We start from the raw sequence: 15,936 nt of genomic DNA, 5'->3' as shown, positions 1-15,936 counted from the left end.
TAAACCGCTGTACTGTGAAACATGCCGAGTCAACGGCCATCTCGCGATTTCATGCTGGGTGTCCACACACACACACACACACACACACACACACACACACACACACACACACACACACACACACACACACACACACACACACACACACACACACACACACACACACACACACACACACACTCCCTCGTTCACCCTCTCTCAAACACATGCGTATAGATATACTCAAATGCAAGATAAAAAGACACACACACGCTCCAACACACAAACACAAACACACCCATAACCGTCCCGTCCCCCCCACACACACACACACACTCTCACACCCACCAAAACCCACACACCAACACCCTCTCTCTAGTTCTCCCTCTCTCAAACACGTGCGTATTGATAAACTCAAATACAAGATAAAAAAACACACCCACACCCACGCACACGCACACACACACACCCACGCCCCCACACCGCCAAACCCACACCCACACACCCACACACACACACACCAACACCCTCTCTCTAGTTCACCTTCTGTCAATCACATGCGTATAGATATGATCAGATACAAGATAAAAAGACCCCCCCCCACACACACACACACACCCCCACAGACACCCCGCCCCTCACCTGCTGCTCGGTCTGGTTGATGCCCAGCAGGAAGACGAGCTGGGAGAGCAGCGCGGCGGCGGCCATGTTGGAGTGGATGCTGCGCGTGTTGGACTTGAGGCCGCGCAGGCAGGACAGCAGCAGCACGGTGAGCAGCAGGGCCAGCATGGACACCACCAGCGCCGCGTAGCTCACCACCGCCAGGGTCTCCAGGTCCCCCTCCAGCTGCTGCTCGGGGGGGGGGGGCGGTTGTGTGAGGAGGAGGTTATCGGCAGGTTTAGTTATGTATATATAGGGGGTGCTGTACACAGAGAGAGTTAGAAAACAGTTCCATAACTATGAAATTATTGGCAGGTTTATATATATATATATATATATATATATATATATATATATATATATAAAGGGTGTTCTATACAAAGAGAGAGTTAGAAAACAGTTCCATAACTATGAAATTATTGGCAGGTTTATATATATATATATATATATATATATATATATATATATATATAAAGGGTGTTCTATACAAAGAGAGAGTTAGAAAACAGTTCCATAACTATGAAATGATTGGCAGGTTTATATATATATAGGGGGTTCTATAGAAAGAGAGAAAACAGTTCTATAACTATGAAATTATTGGCAGGTTTATATATGTATGTAAATATATGTAAACTGTCAATATATATGAACAGGTTTAGTTATATACTGTATAAAGGGGGTTCTCCACACAGAAAGAGAGAGTTAGAGAGGGAGTGAGTACAGTTATATGACTGGATTGATTGCCAGGCTTAGTAACATATATAGTGGGTTTTTTACACAGAAAACAAGAGTTAGAGAGAGAGAGAATACAGTTATATTAATAGGAAAGGATTGGCAGGTTTAGTTATACAGTATATATATAAACTGAATTTTCTACACGGACAGAGAGAGTTAGAGGGAGAAAGAATACAGCGATGCTATTAGTTATTAAAATTGGTACGGAAGTGCAGTGAACGGAACCCAGAGCAACCCGACTGAATCCAGTTAAAGTGAGAGTGACAGGAGAGGGAGAGGACGGGGAGGAAGTGTGTCAACGCTGACAGCAGAGATGTCACAGGAGGGAGGTAAAAGCAGGGCTGGCGGGCGGGGACGTAACTTATAGAGATACCTGGCTGACGGTCGGGTGGGATGATGTTTGACACGTGGATTAGAATATATGGTATGCAGTGAGAAAGGGAGATAGAGAGAGAGAGAGAGAGAGAGAGAGAGAGAGAGAGAGAGAGAGAGAGAGAGAGAGAGAGAGAGAGAGAGAAGTTGGTGATAGAAAGAGAGGGTGAGAAATTCAGAATACACAGGGGTGGCAGTGTAGCGTGGGAAGAGATAGAGAGCGAGAGAACGACAGCGAGAGAGCAAGAGAACGACAGCGCGAGAGCAAGAGAGAGAGAGAATGATTGCAAGGAGGGCAAGTGTGAGAGGAGTATTATTGTATAGGCATTTCTATCTTTGATAACGAAGACAGTGTCTGGGATGCAATAGTTTACACACCACGGTAATCTCTATCAGGAAAACGTCTGCACATTTGTGTTTCCTTCAGCAATATCATTGTCATGCAGCACAACAGTTTAATTGAGTTGAGAGGGACAAAGAATGAGGTGAAAGAGTGGGAGATAGAGGTGAACTCAGACATTTGAATGGAGCTAGATATGAGGGCTAAAGCTTAAGACGATGGAGAGTGGCGCAGACGATGGCGAATACCGCAGAGGGAGGGAGGGAGGGAGGGAGGGAGGGAGGGGGAGAGAGAGAGATTTATTTAGTATTTTATATTCTACTGTTTGAATGTACATTTATATCTTGCATTTAACTTTTTATATTTGACTTCGTTCATTATTTTCAGCTTCACTTTTCACCTGATTTGGCAATGTAAACGTTTGTTTCCGATGCCAATAAAGCGAGAGAGCGAGCAAGAGAGAGAGAGAGCGAGAGAGAGAGCGAGAGAGAGCTCATGGTTGAGACGTCTCATAATACCAACAATTCATTTTAGCTCGGCACTAAACGGCAGGCTAAAGCTGGCATCCCACTGATATCTGGCGGGGTTTATACACATTTGTAAAACAGTAACCGCCTTCAGACAATAAACGTCAATTAAAATATCAATATCCTCAGATTTGGCCGCATATCAAACCCTGTCCTAAAAGATGCTTAAGAAGATGTACTGGAGCAGCACAGATTAGAGCCGATATGTCATGTTTTATGTTCAGAGCGGATGAAACTGCCCTTCTATCAACTATGTGGGAAGGGGGGGGGAATTCGAAACAGGACCTTGAGAATTTCAACAAGCTGTTTAAAGTCTCCAGCCTTCAAGACCTCCAACCCAGAGGGCTCATGGGAATGATTTATGATCCTCCCTTTGGAAAATGTCAGACTGCACAACCTTTCATACTGACGTAAAAAGGTATTTGCGCTATATATTTCACGAGGGTTGAAGCAAAGGCCAAACGCTAACAGGTCTGTGTGCTGAATAATGCAACAATTGGAACAGCGAAGGTATAGAGGTTATACATACATCTATCCTTTTCAAAGGAAGATATCGAATTTGATGCGATGAAGGGAAAAGCTTTCCCCTAACATCTAGAGACATGTATAAGACAGATCCCGCCCACATCCACCACAACACTCACTTTCCTCAGTGTGGCTCATTCAAAGTTATACGGTTTCCCCATCCCTTCCCGAGCTTCCATGCAGGTTTTCCTCAGGTACTCCCCCTTACCCCCGGGGGGGGACCCCTTAAAACAGCCCTTGGGGCCCACAAGGGGCTCCGGAGCCACATGTGGAGCACCATCGACCTCAGGGGCTTCCCATCGGAGCGCCTGGAAGGAGACGCTTCCCATGTTCCTGCATGGCCGAACGAGGGCGGGACTTCCGATCGGACGGGACTTCCAACAGGGCGGGACTTCCGACGGAGCGGTGTATCGTCGGGGACGGTGGGGGGAGAAGCCAACGCAGTTGTGGCTTCATACAGGAAATATCAGCGACTGCCTGTTGTCAGTGTTCCCGATATTCGCTTTTGTCACAACATGAAATGCTTCTCCATCGTTGTCTTTGTTCGCCTCATTCCGGGGCGACGTTAACTGACGTGCGGAGCTCACGGGAAGTGAGTGAACGGTGATGGCGCTTCAGTAGACTGGATATAGACGATAAACAGCCTGCATGTGGAGCCACCCTGTGTGTCGCGTCGCGCTACTGACCTCTCTGTGGGAGCTGTCCATCAGCACCGCGAAGGTTCCCAGCCGGTGGCACTGACAGCGGACGTGGGACATGTTCCTGTACACCACGATGCAGTCCCGCACCGTCCAGCAACCCCCCGACTCAGACCTGGAGGGGGAGAGAGAGAGAGAGAGAGAGAGAGAGAGAGAGAGAGAGAGAGAGAGAGAGAGAGAGAGAGAGAGAGAGAGAGGGAGTATAAGACATGGAGACAGAATGAGAGAGAGAGACATGGAGACAGAGCGCGAGAGAAGGAAAAAGACACGGAGAGAGAGGGAGATGCAGAGAGAGCGACAGAAAGAGATGGAGGGAGGGTGACACACAAAGAGTGAGAGAGAGAAAGAAAAAGAAGAGAGAGGGAGAGTGAGAGACACAGAGAGAGAAAGAGAGGCACAAGCATACACACACACACACAGATACAAACAGAGAGAGACAGAGGCAGAAAGACACACAGAAACATAGGGTTAATTCTTATTTCTGTGAATCAATACAATTCTGCACCAGCAGCTACTATCACAGCCAATCCACTCACGTGCTGCTGTGATTCCACTGCACACAAAGAGGCTTGCTGCGATTGGCCGTCTCCAGGAGCTTGAACTCCAATAGGAGGGGCTGGTCCAAGTGCCCGCCCACAAAGGTCTGGTTGTTATACACGGACACGCTGACCACTGGGGAGTTCATTACTGGATGTCTGGGCAATCTGGGAGGGGGGGGGGGGGGGGGGGGGGGGAAGGGGGGGGCAAACAGACACTAAGTTAGACGGAGAGCACTGTGGGCAGTTACTAGGTAACCAGGTGAGGGGGTGAGGGAGAGGGGAAGATGGAGAGACAGAGAGAGAGAGACGGACAGACAGTGAGATAGATACATGCTATTATACTATAACATTATATTTGTCTAAACACAGAAAAAGTTATTTATTATAACTGCATCAAAAAATACATATAGAAAGCAGGATTGAAAGATTGATAGAAAGAAAGCAATGTATGCATCTTTTTATTCCTATTTCCTTCCTTCCTTCCCTTCCCTCCCTTCCTCCGTTCCTCCCCCCTTCCTCCCTTCTCTCTCTACCAGTGGCAGTAGTCGTAGTGGTGGTGGGGTTGGTGGGGGTGTGTCCTACCTGACGCCCCGGCGGTCAGTGTGGTACTTCGGAGGGAGGGCGGACCCCAGGCTGCGGTAGATGAGCAGGATCACGATGGTGATTGGCGGCTCGGGCAGCGAAACAGTGCGCCTGGCCGCGGCGTACTCCACCGTCTGATTGGCTGAGACGCTGACGGGGGCGGGAGCGACGCTCAGGGGAACTGTAGATGAAACCAGAGAGTCACAGAGATGCAGAAACTAGATCACAGGTAAACCGCTCCTGACAAGTGAGGGGGATCTATTTTAAGATACGGATGATAAATGGGATGTTTACCATATTTGTTCCCAGAATGGGAGTTGCCAAGAAACACAGATGTGTGTGTATGTGTGTGTGTGTGTGTGTGTTTGTATGAATGTGTGTAAGTATGTGTGTGTGTATGTGTGTCTTTACACGTGTATGTTTTTGTACAAATGTGTGTCTATTTGCATATACGTGCCTCTATATGAGGTGTGTGAATTTTGTGCGAGACCGTGAGTTTCTCTGTGTGTGTGTGTGTGTGTGTGTGTGTGTGTGTGTGTGTGTGTGTGTGTGTGTGTGTGTGTGTGTGTGTGTGTGTGTGTGTGTGTATAAATGTGCCTCTATATGAGGGCGTATGCGTGTGTGTTCCAGTCCGCGAGTGTATACGGCTGTGGGTTCACGTGCACGTACGTTCTTTCTCCATGCGCTCCCTCTCCTTCCAGCTGTGCTGCTGGTGTCGTTGCGGCACCAGGGCAGCAGGGGGCAGCACCACGTGGGTGTGGGGGTCCCACAGGGCCTGGCCGCGGAACAGAGGGGCGTGGTAGCGGGGGAAACGCCGGCGCACGTGGGTGTGGTTCTCCACGCGGTCCAGGTTCATCACTGCAGGACAAAGGACACGCACACACACACACACACACACACACACACACACACACACACACACACACAGACAGACAGACAGACAGACAGACAGACAGACAGACAGACAGACAGACAGACAGACAGACAGACAGACAGACAGAGACAGACGTAGCCAGATGCACACACACATGTAGAAACAAGCACTCACACATGAAGAAACACACACACACACACACGCACAGATACACGTAAATAACACACACACACACACACACACACACACACACACACACAGGCACCCAACCACACACGTAGACCAGGAACACACGCCCATACCCATGTAGAAACACACACATGCACACACAAAGAAAAAGATCATGAAAAATGTCACACGATCAGTGTTCAATAATTACAAAGAACAAGAAAGCTCATCGTTCACTCACACCCAGACATCATTAAGATGAGTTCATGAGTCAGAACCATCGGGTAGAACCCTCAGCTCTAGGGGGAACGTGGCTCGTGTGTGTGTGTGTGTGTGTGTGTGTGTGTGTGTGTGTTGAGAGAGGGGTGTTCAGATATACTGGAGCTTCTTGGAATACAAATAGAAACCAAACTCACATACAGAGAGGCTGAGGAGGCCGCGGAGGAGTCAGTGTGTGTGTGTGTGTGTGTGTGTGTGTGTGTGTGTGTGTGTGTGTGTGTGTGTGTGTGTGTGTGTGTGTGTGTGTGGGGGGGCGGTCAATGTGTGTGAGCGTGTGCCGGTGTGGGCTAGTGAATGCGTGTTTATGTGTATGGTGTTCACTGTGTGTGGGCTGGTGACTGCGTGTTTATATCTGTGTGTGGGGTGTTCACTGTGTGTGTGAGCGTGTGTGAGCGTGTGTGGGCTGGTGGACGTGTGTTTATGTGTGTGTGGGTGTGTGAAATCGGCAGCGATTGCGTCTGGCTGCCTGGAGCCCACAGTAGCGTCTGGTGAACGTCTTCATTTGCACGGCGTTGTCTCGCTACAGGATTAACATCAGTACACTTAAACTGCTTTCACAGCAATGAGTCAAGGGAAGGAGCCCCGCTTTAATTTGGGAGGATTAAGATTGTGCGGCTGCTTTAAATCACCGATAATAGGACTTTATGGTATGGCGCGTGTTAATGTGGGATTAGAGCGTCGGCCTGTGTGTGTGTGTGTGTGTGTGTGTGTGTGTGTGTGTGTGTGTGTGTGTGTGTGTGTTCTTTCCGATATGTGTGTGTCTGTGCGTGTATTTTCGTTTCGATGTATATGTGTGCTTGATTTTGTGTTCCCTGTGTGTGGGTGATTGTGTGTGTCTGTGTGTTCGGGTTTCATTCTCATGTTTTATGTGTGAATATGTTTTTTGTATTTGTGGGTCACGTGTGTCGTTGACACATAGACACAGTGTGTACGCGTGTTTTCTGTGTGTGTTTTTTCCATCTGCAGTGTCAGTGATGTATGTTGTCCGTGTGTACATGTGTGTGGTCCCACACCTGTAATATTCCTCTGCAGGTGAATTTGTATCAGTGCGTATCTCTATGGTCCCCCATAATATCCACGCTGTCACACTCCCCTATGTTGGGGGCCATCCTCACCTATGTTGGGGGCCCCTAGGGCCAGTATGGTCAAGCTCACCTATATTGGGGGCCATAGGGCCACGCTCACCTATGTTGGGAGCCACTAGGACCACCCTCACCTATGTCGGGGGCCACAGGGCCACACTCACCACTATTGGGGGCCACAGGGCCACACTCACCTATGTTGGGGGCCACTAAGGCCACGGGGTTGAGGTAGGTCAGCTTCATGTTCTGGGCCAGGGTCTGGGCGTACTGCTCCAGGAGCTCCGCCAGCCCCCCGGGGCCCCCGGCCAGCGGGTGGTTCTGGTTCTGGGCCAGGGCGCGCCACAGCCCGGCCGTGTCCGCCCCCAGCACGCCGCTGCAGCCGCGGAGAATGTTCTGGAAGGCCGGGGGAATCCAACGCATATTAGTTCAACCTCATTTGTACGGCGCACCTCATGTAAACAACGTGCAGTTCAATGCGCTTAACGTCAGACACACAATGAAACGATCAATCGAATCCTGAAAGACGTTGTGCGCTTTAAATGTAATAGTGTATAAAGCGAGGTTGAGAAGAAAGAAAACACAACCAAAGACTTTGAATCGTGTTTCACGGATTAAACAACAGTTCCATTCAGCGTTTATCCCGTACATCCAGTTAATCCAACCGCACCGCAAAGAGAAACACCCGGTTAACACTTTATGAATGACAGGGTTGTGGGTTGTTGGCCATTTATTTCAAAGCAGCACAAGGTTAGCCTCAGTCATGGACTCCTGCCTCATAGATTTATCCGGATGACAGAGCAAGAAACAAACTGTCGATCAACGAAGGCAAAGAAAGAGAGCGAGAGCGAGAGAGAGAGAGAGAGAGAGAGAGAGCGGGGTAGAGAGAGAGAGAGAGAGAGAGAGAGAGAGAGAGAGAGAGAGAGGGAGAGAGCGAGAGAGCGCAAGGCATAGATAGAACACTGTAGCAGGGCACTAAAGCGGTTCAGCACGTCTTGGGCGGGGATCGTGACCTGTCAGGATGCGTCCTTCACAACAATAGACAGGAGGAGAGAGAGCTAGAGAGAGGATATTTCATCCAGACAGAGAGAGAGCGAGAGAGCGAGAGAGAGAGAGAGAGAGAGAGAGAGAGAGAAATTATGTTGGGTGCCTCAAGTCCTATTAGTTTGATTTAAAAGCTAAACATTGTAGCTGCTCCCACAGTTAGAAATGCCACCGGCTGTTCCCCCTCGTCACACTCAAACTTCTCTGCGTACATCAGCTCCGGGCACGTGCACATCAGCCTTGTGCACATCAGCCTTGTGCACGTGCACATCAGCCCTGTGCACGTGCACATCAGCAGCATGCCCATCAGCACCATACACATGGACCACAGTGCAGGCGTACAAAAAAAACAAGACCAGGAGAGGAGGAGAGGTTAAATGAAGACGAGTTCAGTGTCATTTTAGATTCAGGCCCGGGGCGAGCTGAAGGGCTTCGCTTCCTGTACAAGAGCGGCTCAGAACCACACAGGAAGCTAGTAAGAGGGAGAGGAAGATGAATATCTACAGAGGATAAAGCCAGCAGGAGAAAGGGCTGCTCAAAGTGATGTGGTTAAAGGGTTTATGGAGCTAGACCCGCACCTAGCCATAATGCAAACGGAAGAGACATTGTAGACGTGTCATCAGGGAGGCTGCATTCTATATATGATGTTCTTGACAGCTACAAGATTATGATGAAAAACAACCTTTTCTTGAATTATTTAGAACAGAATACTGGTTAGCCAACAGACGGGAGACAAAATGAGCTATTCGTTATCATATCAACTTTAGCAGATTGTCATCATGCGCATCAACACAGACGCAACACAAAGCGAGAAGGGAACAAGCTCTTGTTCAAAGCGCCATGTGGACGCCCTTTCCAAGTGTATTTGAATAGTGGCTGTATTAAAACGCCATTCCCTTCTCATTCCATAGAGTTTTTCGAGGATTACATTTCTTAAATAATTGCCGTCTTCTCGTGTAAACATTTTAAAATGAATGACTGCGCTGTCCAAACAGAAAGATGGCAGCGTGTTAGCTTAGCCAACACATTATCTCTGCTCTGTGTGTGCAGATGGCCCGTGTCTCTCTCCGAGGTATAGCGCGAGAGGGAGTGTTTCAGACGAGCAGCAGGGAGAATGTCTAAATACAATGAGAACGGTTGGACGAGGGATGGATTACGGTGGTCTCTGTTGTTTTTGTTTGTTTGTTTGTTTGTTTTAAATTGAATCCATTGCCAAATTGTTGACATAGTTAGCGAGCTAGAAGGGGGGGGATGCAAACACATTCTGTTTCAACCCTTGAAAGCCCCAATAATGAGTTATATTAATTGTAAGCATATCTATAACTTCCCCTCTGGGGTGAATAAAGTAAGTATTTTCGTGTATCTAAGAAGCTTAGTACGAGTATTTCCTCCGTCTTACGGTCCAAGGACGTTGTCAACATAGTTTCTGTTCAAATAAAATGTGTCTTTTTTTACGTGGAAATTTGGGCAATGAGTCCAAAGACTTAACACTGTGTTCAGTGATTCCCAGCAGCACCACCTAACCTGCCGTAATCTGCCTCAAAGGCTCCGATGTTGAAACCAGATGAGAGGTCTGGACGAGGCGATCAGTCGTCCACCACCACTGGAGGCCCACTACCATCACGTTCCCAGCGTCTACCACGTCCCACATCAAATCCCGCCGCTCCCCGTCGCTCATCAGTGGCTCCGGGGTTCCCATGACGACCGCTTCATTACTATGGTTACCTGCCGTCGGAGGCCCCTTATGTGCTGCTCTTTGAAGTAAGATGATTCAGGGGCTCTCTTTCATTATTCCTGTCTTTTTGATTTTTTTTTATACATCTGCTGTGTGACTCGGATTCCGATCGTGCGTTGCTATGGTAACGCCCAGCCACCCATACTCCATTCATGGGCTAAAGTGGGGTAGGCTATGAGCAACAGTTGGGATTCTGTTCCATTAGGGTTATTTGCCAACGACACAGCGTTCCGCTGGCGACAACAAACCAATAACATCAAAACACTATTGATCTTCGTAGCAGTCCTGTTTTTCTTTTTTGATGAGGCAAAGCCGTTCAATGGACTCCGACTGAGCTTTTTACTCACGAAAGGAGTCAGTGATGGGTTGCCTTAGCAACGGGTTAGCCAATGAAACCGTATCGATCTCATAAATCCAGACCCGTATCGTCAAGATTTAAACCCTCAGGGCTTCAGGCAATAAATCCGGCTATAACCGGCCAGAGGAATACAGAAGGAAATTAAATATGATATCATATAATAATTATTTCATTACTAATGTCATTAGAAGTGATGTGCTCAGTGGTAGCACCAGCTGGTGTGCTTATAGTAGTAAAAGGTTATATAGTATTATAACAGAGAAAGTAATAGTATATTTTATTATTAGAGGAAATAGACGTACAAAGGCAAACAACACATATTTTAAAATACTAAATGTGCCACAAACTGCAAGGGGGATTCCATTACTCTGTTTCTATGGCAACGTGTATCTTTCGAAGGATAACTGTAGCATCATAAGTGATGGAGCAGAAATGCCTCCATCATAACAGTCTGTTTTATCTGGTTCTATCTGCTAAAATATTCAGAGCATATTATGGTAATGTAATCATTCTCCATATTGTAATGTATTACTCTTGCGACAAAGATAAATTAGTACGACTATGACAAAAGCTACTTATATTACTACTACTACTACCAATACTACTACTACTACTCCTTCTTCTTAAAATAAAGGAGTACATTATTAAAGCTCTTTACTTGAACATTCCCGGCCATCTTAGCCCAGATGTCCAGGGTGAATCAGGCCCATGGCAGCTCAATAGACCCTAAGGAACACCTAGCCCTAACACTAGAAATACCAGGGTCCAAGGGGATTATATTGTCACCTTTCAATTTCAAAAGAAGCCAGACAAAACTGAAGTGAACACGCCGGACGTAGCGCTTCATATCGGATGATATAATATAGCCGAGGTTTACTAATATCAGTTTTAATTAGAGCATGTTTTAACCACTAGCATGTAGCTCCAAGTACCTCCTTCCCCCCCGCTCAGACGGCCAGGAGAGGGAAACCGTTAGGTTAATGAAAAAATAAAAAAATAAAATAAAAAAAGCTTTTCTGTTATACTGTCAGATGACATGTCGAATTAAATCGCTGGTGCTGTTGCCCAGTTGCCATGGCAACAGTACAGACAGCCTTAGGTAAAAAGGCTGGGGGGGGGGGGGGGGGAGGACGCTGCTGACACTTTATGACTGCTGGGCGATAGCACCGTGTTGGTGACTCACTCTGGTATCTCATGGACAGGACGTGTCCTGGAGACGTATGGACGGTGGGGAGGAAGGAAGGGAACATCCGCGGGAGCGACAGTTAATCCAATGCCACTCACGGTCAGGCCTTCTGACAGCGATGAAACACCTTACTTTCAATCTGTTATTTTGTGCCGAACTGTAAAGTGTGCTGTGAAGTAAAGGTGTACAGGTTCGAACTGTTGTGTACAAACTGTTATTTCTTGTAGAAACTGTTGTATGATGCTTTTTACAAACGTAGATTATACGTCTAATTACGAAACTGAAGCAATGCTTGACCACAACCGTCTACCCCACCCTCAGTTGGAGAAAAATCATGGCAGGAATTGAACAGTTCATGGAATGGACTCAAACCGACAACCGAATCCCCCACCACTCATAACTGAGGAGTGCTAAGACCAGGCAACATGTTCCGGAATATTCTACATAATAAACAACACAGTCAACCGACTCCTCACTATGACCCTAGTCGGAGAAAAAGCCAAGGAAGTACAACTAGAACCTTCCGGGTTCCACTTTAGCACAGACACTTTGGTTGGAGCGAAACCACGGCAGGAACCTTCCGGACCTGGACTGAGGGAGAGTTCCTGAAACGTTTCCAGAAGTTCGTTCCACACGCACCTCGTTGAAGTGGGCGTCCTGCGTGGCCGTGAGTCCGAAGCCCGTCTGCTGCGTCTCGAACGCCAGGAGGCGGGACAGCAGCCGCTCGGCGATCTGCAGGTCGTTGCCGTAGAGACGGGACGTGGCCTCGGTGACATCGCGCAGCTGGTGGGCCAGCTTCTTCTCCACGATGGTGCTCAGCTCCGTCTCGTTGCGCTCCAGGGACTCCAGCTACACACACACACACACATATTTTTAAAAGGGGCATTAAAAAGCGAATTACCCAAAAAATAGTTTATTTTTAACGATAATTGAGAACCCAGGCGATAAAATTGGGGTTAAAGACTAATCGGTCTGCAACACTTTTTCATTCTCATTGGTTGGGAGCACATATTGGATTTCACACTGGTAATCAAACCATGGCGTTATTGAGTTAGCATTAAAGATGGAATCAGTATAGCAACAGTTTTATCACTATAAGAAGTTAGTACTAATAGTAATTGTACTATTACTAACGGCATGGGTATGTTATATCAGTCTGGGCTATTATAGTATCCCGGTTATCACTGTAGCAGTTGTAATTGTAATGACATGGGGTATGTTATATCAGTATGGGCTATGGTACCCTGGTTATCACCGTTAGCAGGGGGTAATTGTAATGGTGGTAATTGTAAAGACATGGTGTGTAGGGTGTGGTGTGCTGTAGTCGACGGTGTACATACGGGGATGTTGAGCTCCACGAAGGGGGGAGAGGTGCAGTTGTACAGGTCCGGCTCCAGCCAGCCCCTCTCCTGGTCACAGTGTCTGATGGCAGCGCCTTGAGGGCCGGGGGGGGACAGGAGAAGGGTTACAGACACACGGCTCTCTGGGGATACGGTGATGCTTCTCAGACACACGGAAGTCAGAGCCATAACTTCGGACATTATAACGAACGGGGCGTTATATTCTGAGTGTGTTATTCTCTTGGTACTTTTGCTTGGCTTTATTTATTTCTGTAGGCAGGTAGGTAGGTTTACGGCTGCGGGTCTGAATGAGCCCACAGGTTTGTGTGTGTGTGTGTGTGTGTGTGTGTGTGTGTGTGTGTGTGTGTGTGTGTGTGTGTGTGTGTGTGTGTGTGTGTGTGTGTGTGTGTGTGTGTGTGCGTGCGTGCGTCTGTACAGACCGATGGATCCTTTAGGACAGGCCACCACGGCCGGCAGGTTGAACTTGGTCCTTGGCCACCAGATGCTCAGCGTGATGGTCTTGGGACAACCGTCATAGATCACTGCAGAGAGAAAAGAGAGAGAGACTCGATATTACTCAAAAGACCAGAAAGAACTTGGATGGTCAAACACGAATTGGTGAGGGATTTCTAAGAGCATGGAGAGATAGAGAAAAAGAGAGACAGAGAGACATAGAGAGGGTGGAGAGGGTCAAGAGAGAGAGAGAGGACAGAGAGATTGAGAGAGCAAGAGCGAGAGAGAGTCACAGAGAGACACACACACACACACAGAATAGACAGAAAAAGTAGCGAGAAAGAGAGAGAAGACAGAGAGGGGGAGACATAGAGGGTGGACGGAGAGAGCGAGAGAGGAAGAGAGAGAGTTGCCAGAGAGATCGAGAGAGCGAAAGAGTGAGAAATAAATTTGGAAGAGAGAGAGAGAGAGTGTAGACAGAGAGGGTGGCAAGGACGGTGTTTATCGGGGGTTTGGCCAGGCAGAGAGATTGCACAGTAAAGAGGAGAAGAGAAGGAGGAGGTGGATGAAGCAGGAGAGAGGGAGGGACGGTCGAGACAAAGACAGATAGACAGCGAGTGACGAGGGAGCCGGGAAGTACCCTCAGTAAGACGTTAACAGCATCAATCACTCTTATCTTTCAATTCTTTCAATAAAACCTTTGGAAGACAGTCTCCACAGGGGGAGTTGTTACATTTCTTCAGCTGATTTGAAGCAAGCGGGGGAAATGAAACACGGCTGTGTGAGGAAAACAAACCCCTCACAGATGACGGGAAGTGATTCTGAGGAGAAACAAGCGATTTATTTCTGGCAGCAGAGCGGTGGCTGTTGCTGACTTTCTTCACTATACTTTTGAAATTGTGGAATTAAGGCGCAAGCCAAATGTTTGATTCGGACAAAGCGGGAGCTAACACACACACACACACACAGATAAGACACGCCATGGAATTGCCAAGCAAAAAAACGTCAGGCTTTGACATAAATAAAGTAAAGTCCAAGACACATCATAGGAATTTCCCAAAATATCGAACGAAATGCTAATCAAAAGTTTGACGTAAAACGAATCAATGCGTTCAATCAGCTAATTTCTGGAACACATCGATCCATCTTTATATTCACTTGCCTTCGCAGCCTGAATTGGTGACCTCGGCAAACGGGTTGTCGCACAGGTTGCACTGTCGGCCAATAACTCCGGGCCTGCATTGGCACTGGCCCACCTCCTGGTCACATGACCTGGAGAAGGAGCCAACCGGGTAGCAGTCGCACGGCAGACAGGAGTCGCTTCCCCGGGGCCAATAGTGAAACTCCTAAGAGAGGGAGAGGAGAGACGAAGATAAATTCATAAAACATGAGCAACAATAAACGTGTTGGCAGGCTCGACGGCCGTATTGGCAGAGGAGACTCTTTCCCGTGCCATATCTGAGTACACACAGGTGCCTCGCATTAGAATTAACGATACGCCCATTCAGTCACCAGCCATGGCAATGCACCAGTACAAACCAGTGAAGACAGAGTGCCGGGATTTAAATAGAATAGAGCACTCACGCCTGCTTTTGCGCCGGTGTGAACAAGTTCTCCATGCATCCCCATCTATACTCCTAGAGGAGCGTTGATAGCAAATTCACACACACAGGCCTCTCTTGGGGAGAGTGACATGGGAGCCCTGATTGTACGAAGGCGTGACCATAAAAGGGCAAATGGTAAACAGGGGAAACGACCAAGACAGAGACGGGGGGGGACAGCCTGTCAGGTGGTTGGTAATCCATCCGCAAAGACAAGCAGACACGTCCGTACTTCAGCCGAGTGCGAGGGGCGTCACGAGAGGCTCATTTATATCCTCAAGTGCTGATTGCTGCGTGTGAGGATGTTGTTGGACTGAAGGGGTGTTGGGATTTATTTGTGAGCCACTGGGCGCAGAGTTCTGTAGCTGGGCTTGTACGGTGCTTTTAGCCACCGCTTTTGGCCAACGTTTGATCGCTAAAGGCACCAAAGGGCACACTGGAACAGAGAGGACATAACAGCAGTATTCATGACAGGTCTTTCATGTGGAGAAAACGAATGGCTGTGGTGGCATGTATGCAATTGGGGTCATCTTTTTTTAATTGAAATGACAGTTCTCCCCAAGTCAGTGTTGTATTGATGAATATATATATTATTTTAGACAACTTTCCTAATGAAAATATTTTTGCTTCATTTGGGAGTCTGTCAGTCGGCCAATCAATCAATCAAATAATCTGTCAGTCAGTCAGCCAGCCAGACATTAGTTTCAACTCTTAGGAAAAGATCTCTGTGATCTTATTCCTGTTGCATGAAAGATTCCTGTAACATGAAAAATATCTGTCAATTACCCAACAATTTTCAACAGACTTGTTTTAATAAAACCATCTGTATTCACATCTCTGTTATATCAGCAACTGATGCTGG

General features: G+C 47.6%; 1 protein-coding gene across 1 annotated transcript in view; it reads right to left on the bottom strand.

Annotated features, from left to right (window-relative positions):
* LOC130385645 (cadherin EGF LAG seven-pass G-type receptor 3-like) overlaps positions 1–15,136 on the bottom strand; it is a 30,394-nt gene extending 15,258 nt beyond the window's left edge. Inside the window, exons 1-11 of the mRNA XM_056594302.1 lie at positions 15,058–15,136; positions 14,636–14,819; positions 13,461–13,562; positions 13,021–13,115; positions 12,320–12,529; positions 7,555–7,753; positions 5,627–5,815; positions 4,958–5,138; positions 4,373–4,540; positions 3,825–3,951; positions 622–828 (exon numbers count right to left, since the gene is read on the bottom strand). Coding sequence (XP_056450277.1) covers positions 622–828; positions 3,825–3,951; positions 4,373–4,540; positions 4,958–5,138; positions 5,627–5,815; positions 7,555–7,753; positions 12,320–12,529; positions 13,021–13,115; positions 13,461–13,562; positions 14,636–14,819; positions 15,058–15,102 — 1,707 coding nt within the window. The 5' untranslated portion in view covers positions 15,103–15,136. The remainder of the gene's footprint in view (positions 1–621; positions 829–3,824; positions 3,952–4,372; positions 4,541–4,957; positions 5,139–5,626; positions 5,816–7,554; positions 7,754–12,319; positions 12,530–13,020; positions 13,116–13,460; positions 13,563–14,635; positions 14,820–15,057) is intronic.
* Positions 15,137–15,936: the final 800 nt, after the last annotated feature.

The sequence above is a fragment of the Gadus chalcogrammus genome, chromosome 1 (assembly GCF_026213295.1).
Source record: "Gadus chalcogrammus isolate NIFS_2021 chromosome 1, NIFS_Gcha_1.0, whole genome shotgun sequence".
Classification (NCBI taxonomy): domain Eukaryota; kingdom Metazoa; phylum Chordata; class Actinopteri; order Gadiformes; family Gadidae; genus Gadus; species Gadus chalcogrammus.
The sequence above is the reverse complement of the archived record's forward strand: the minus strand, read 5'-3'. Positions and strand labels throughout refer to the sequence as shown.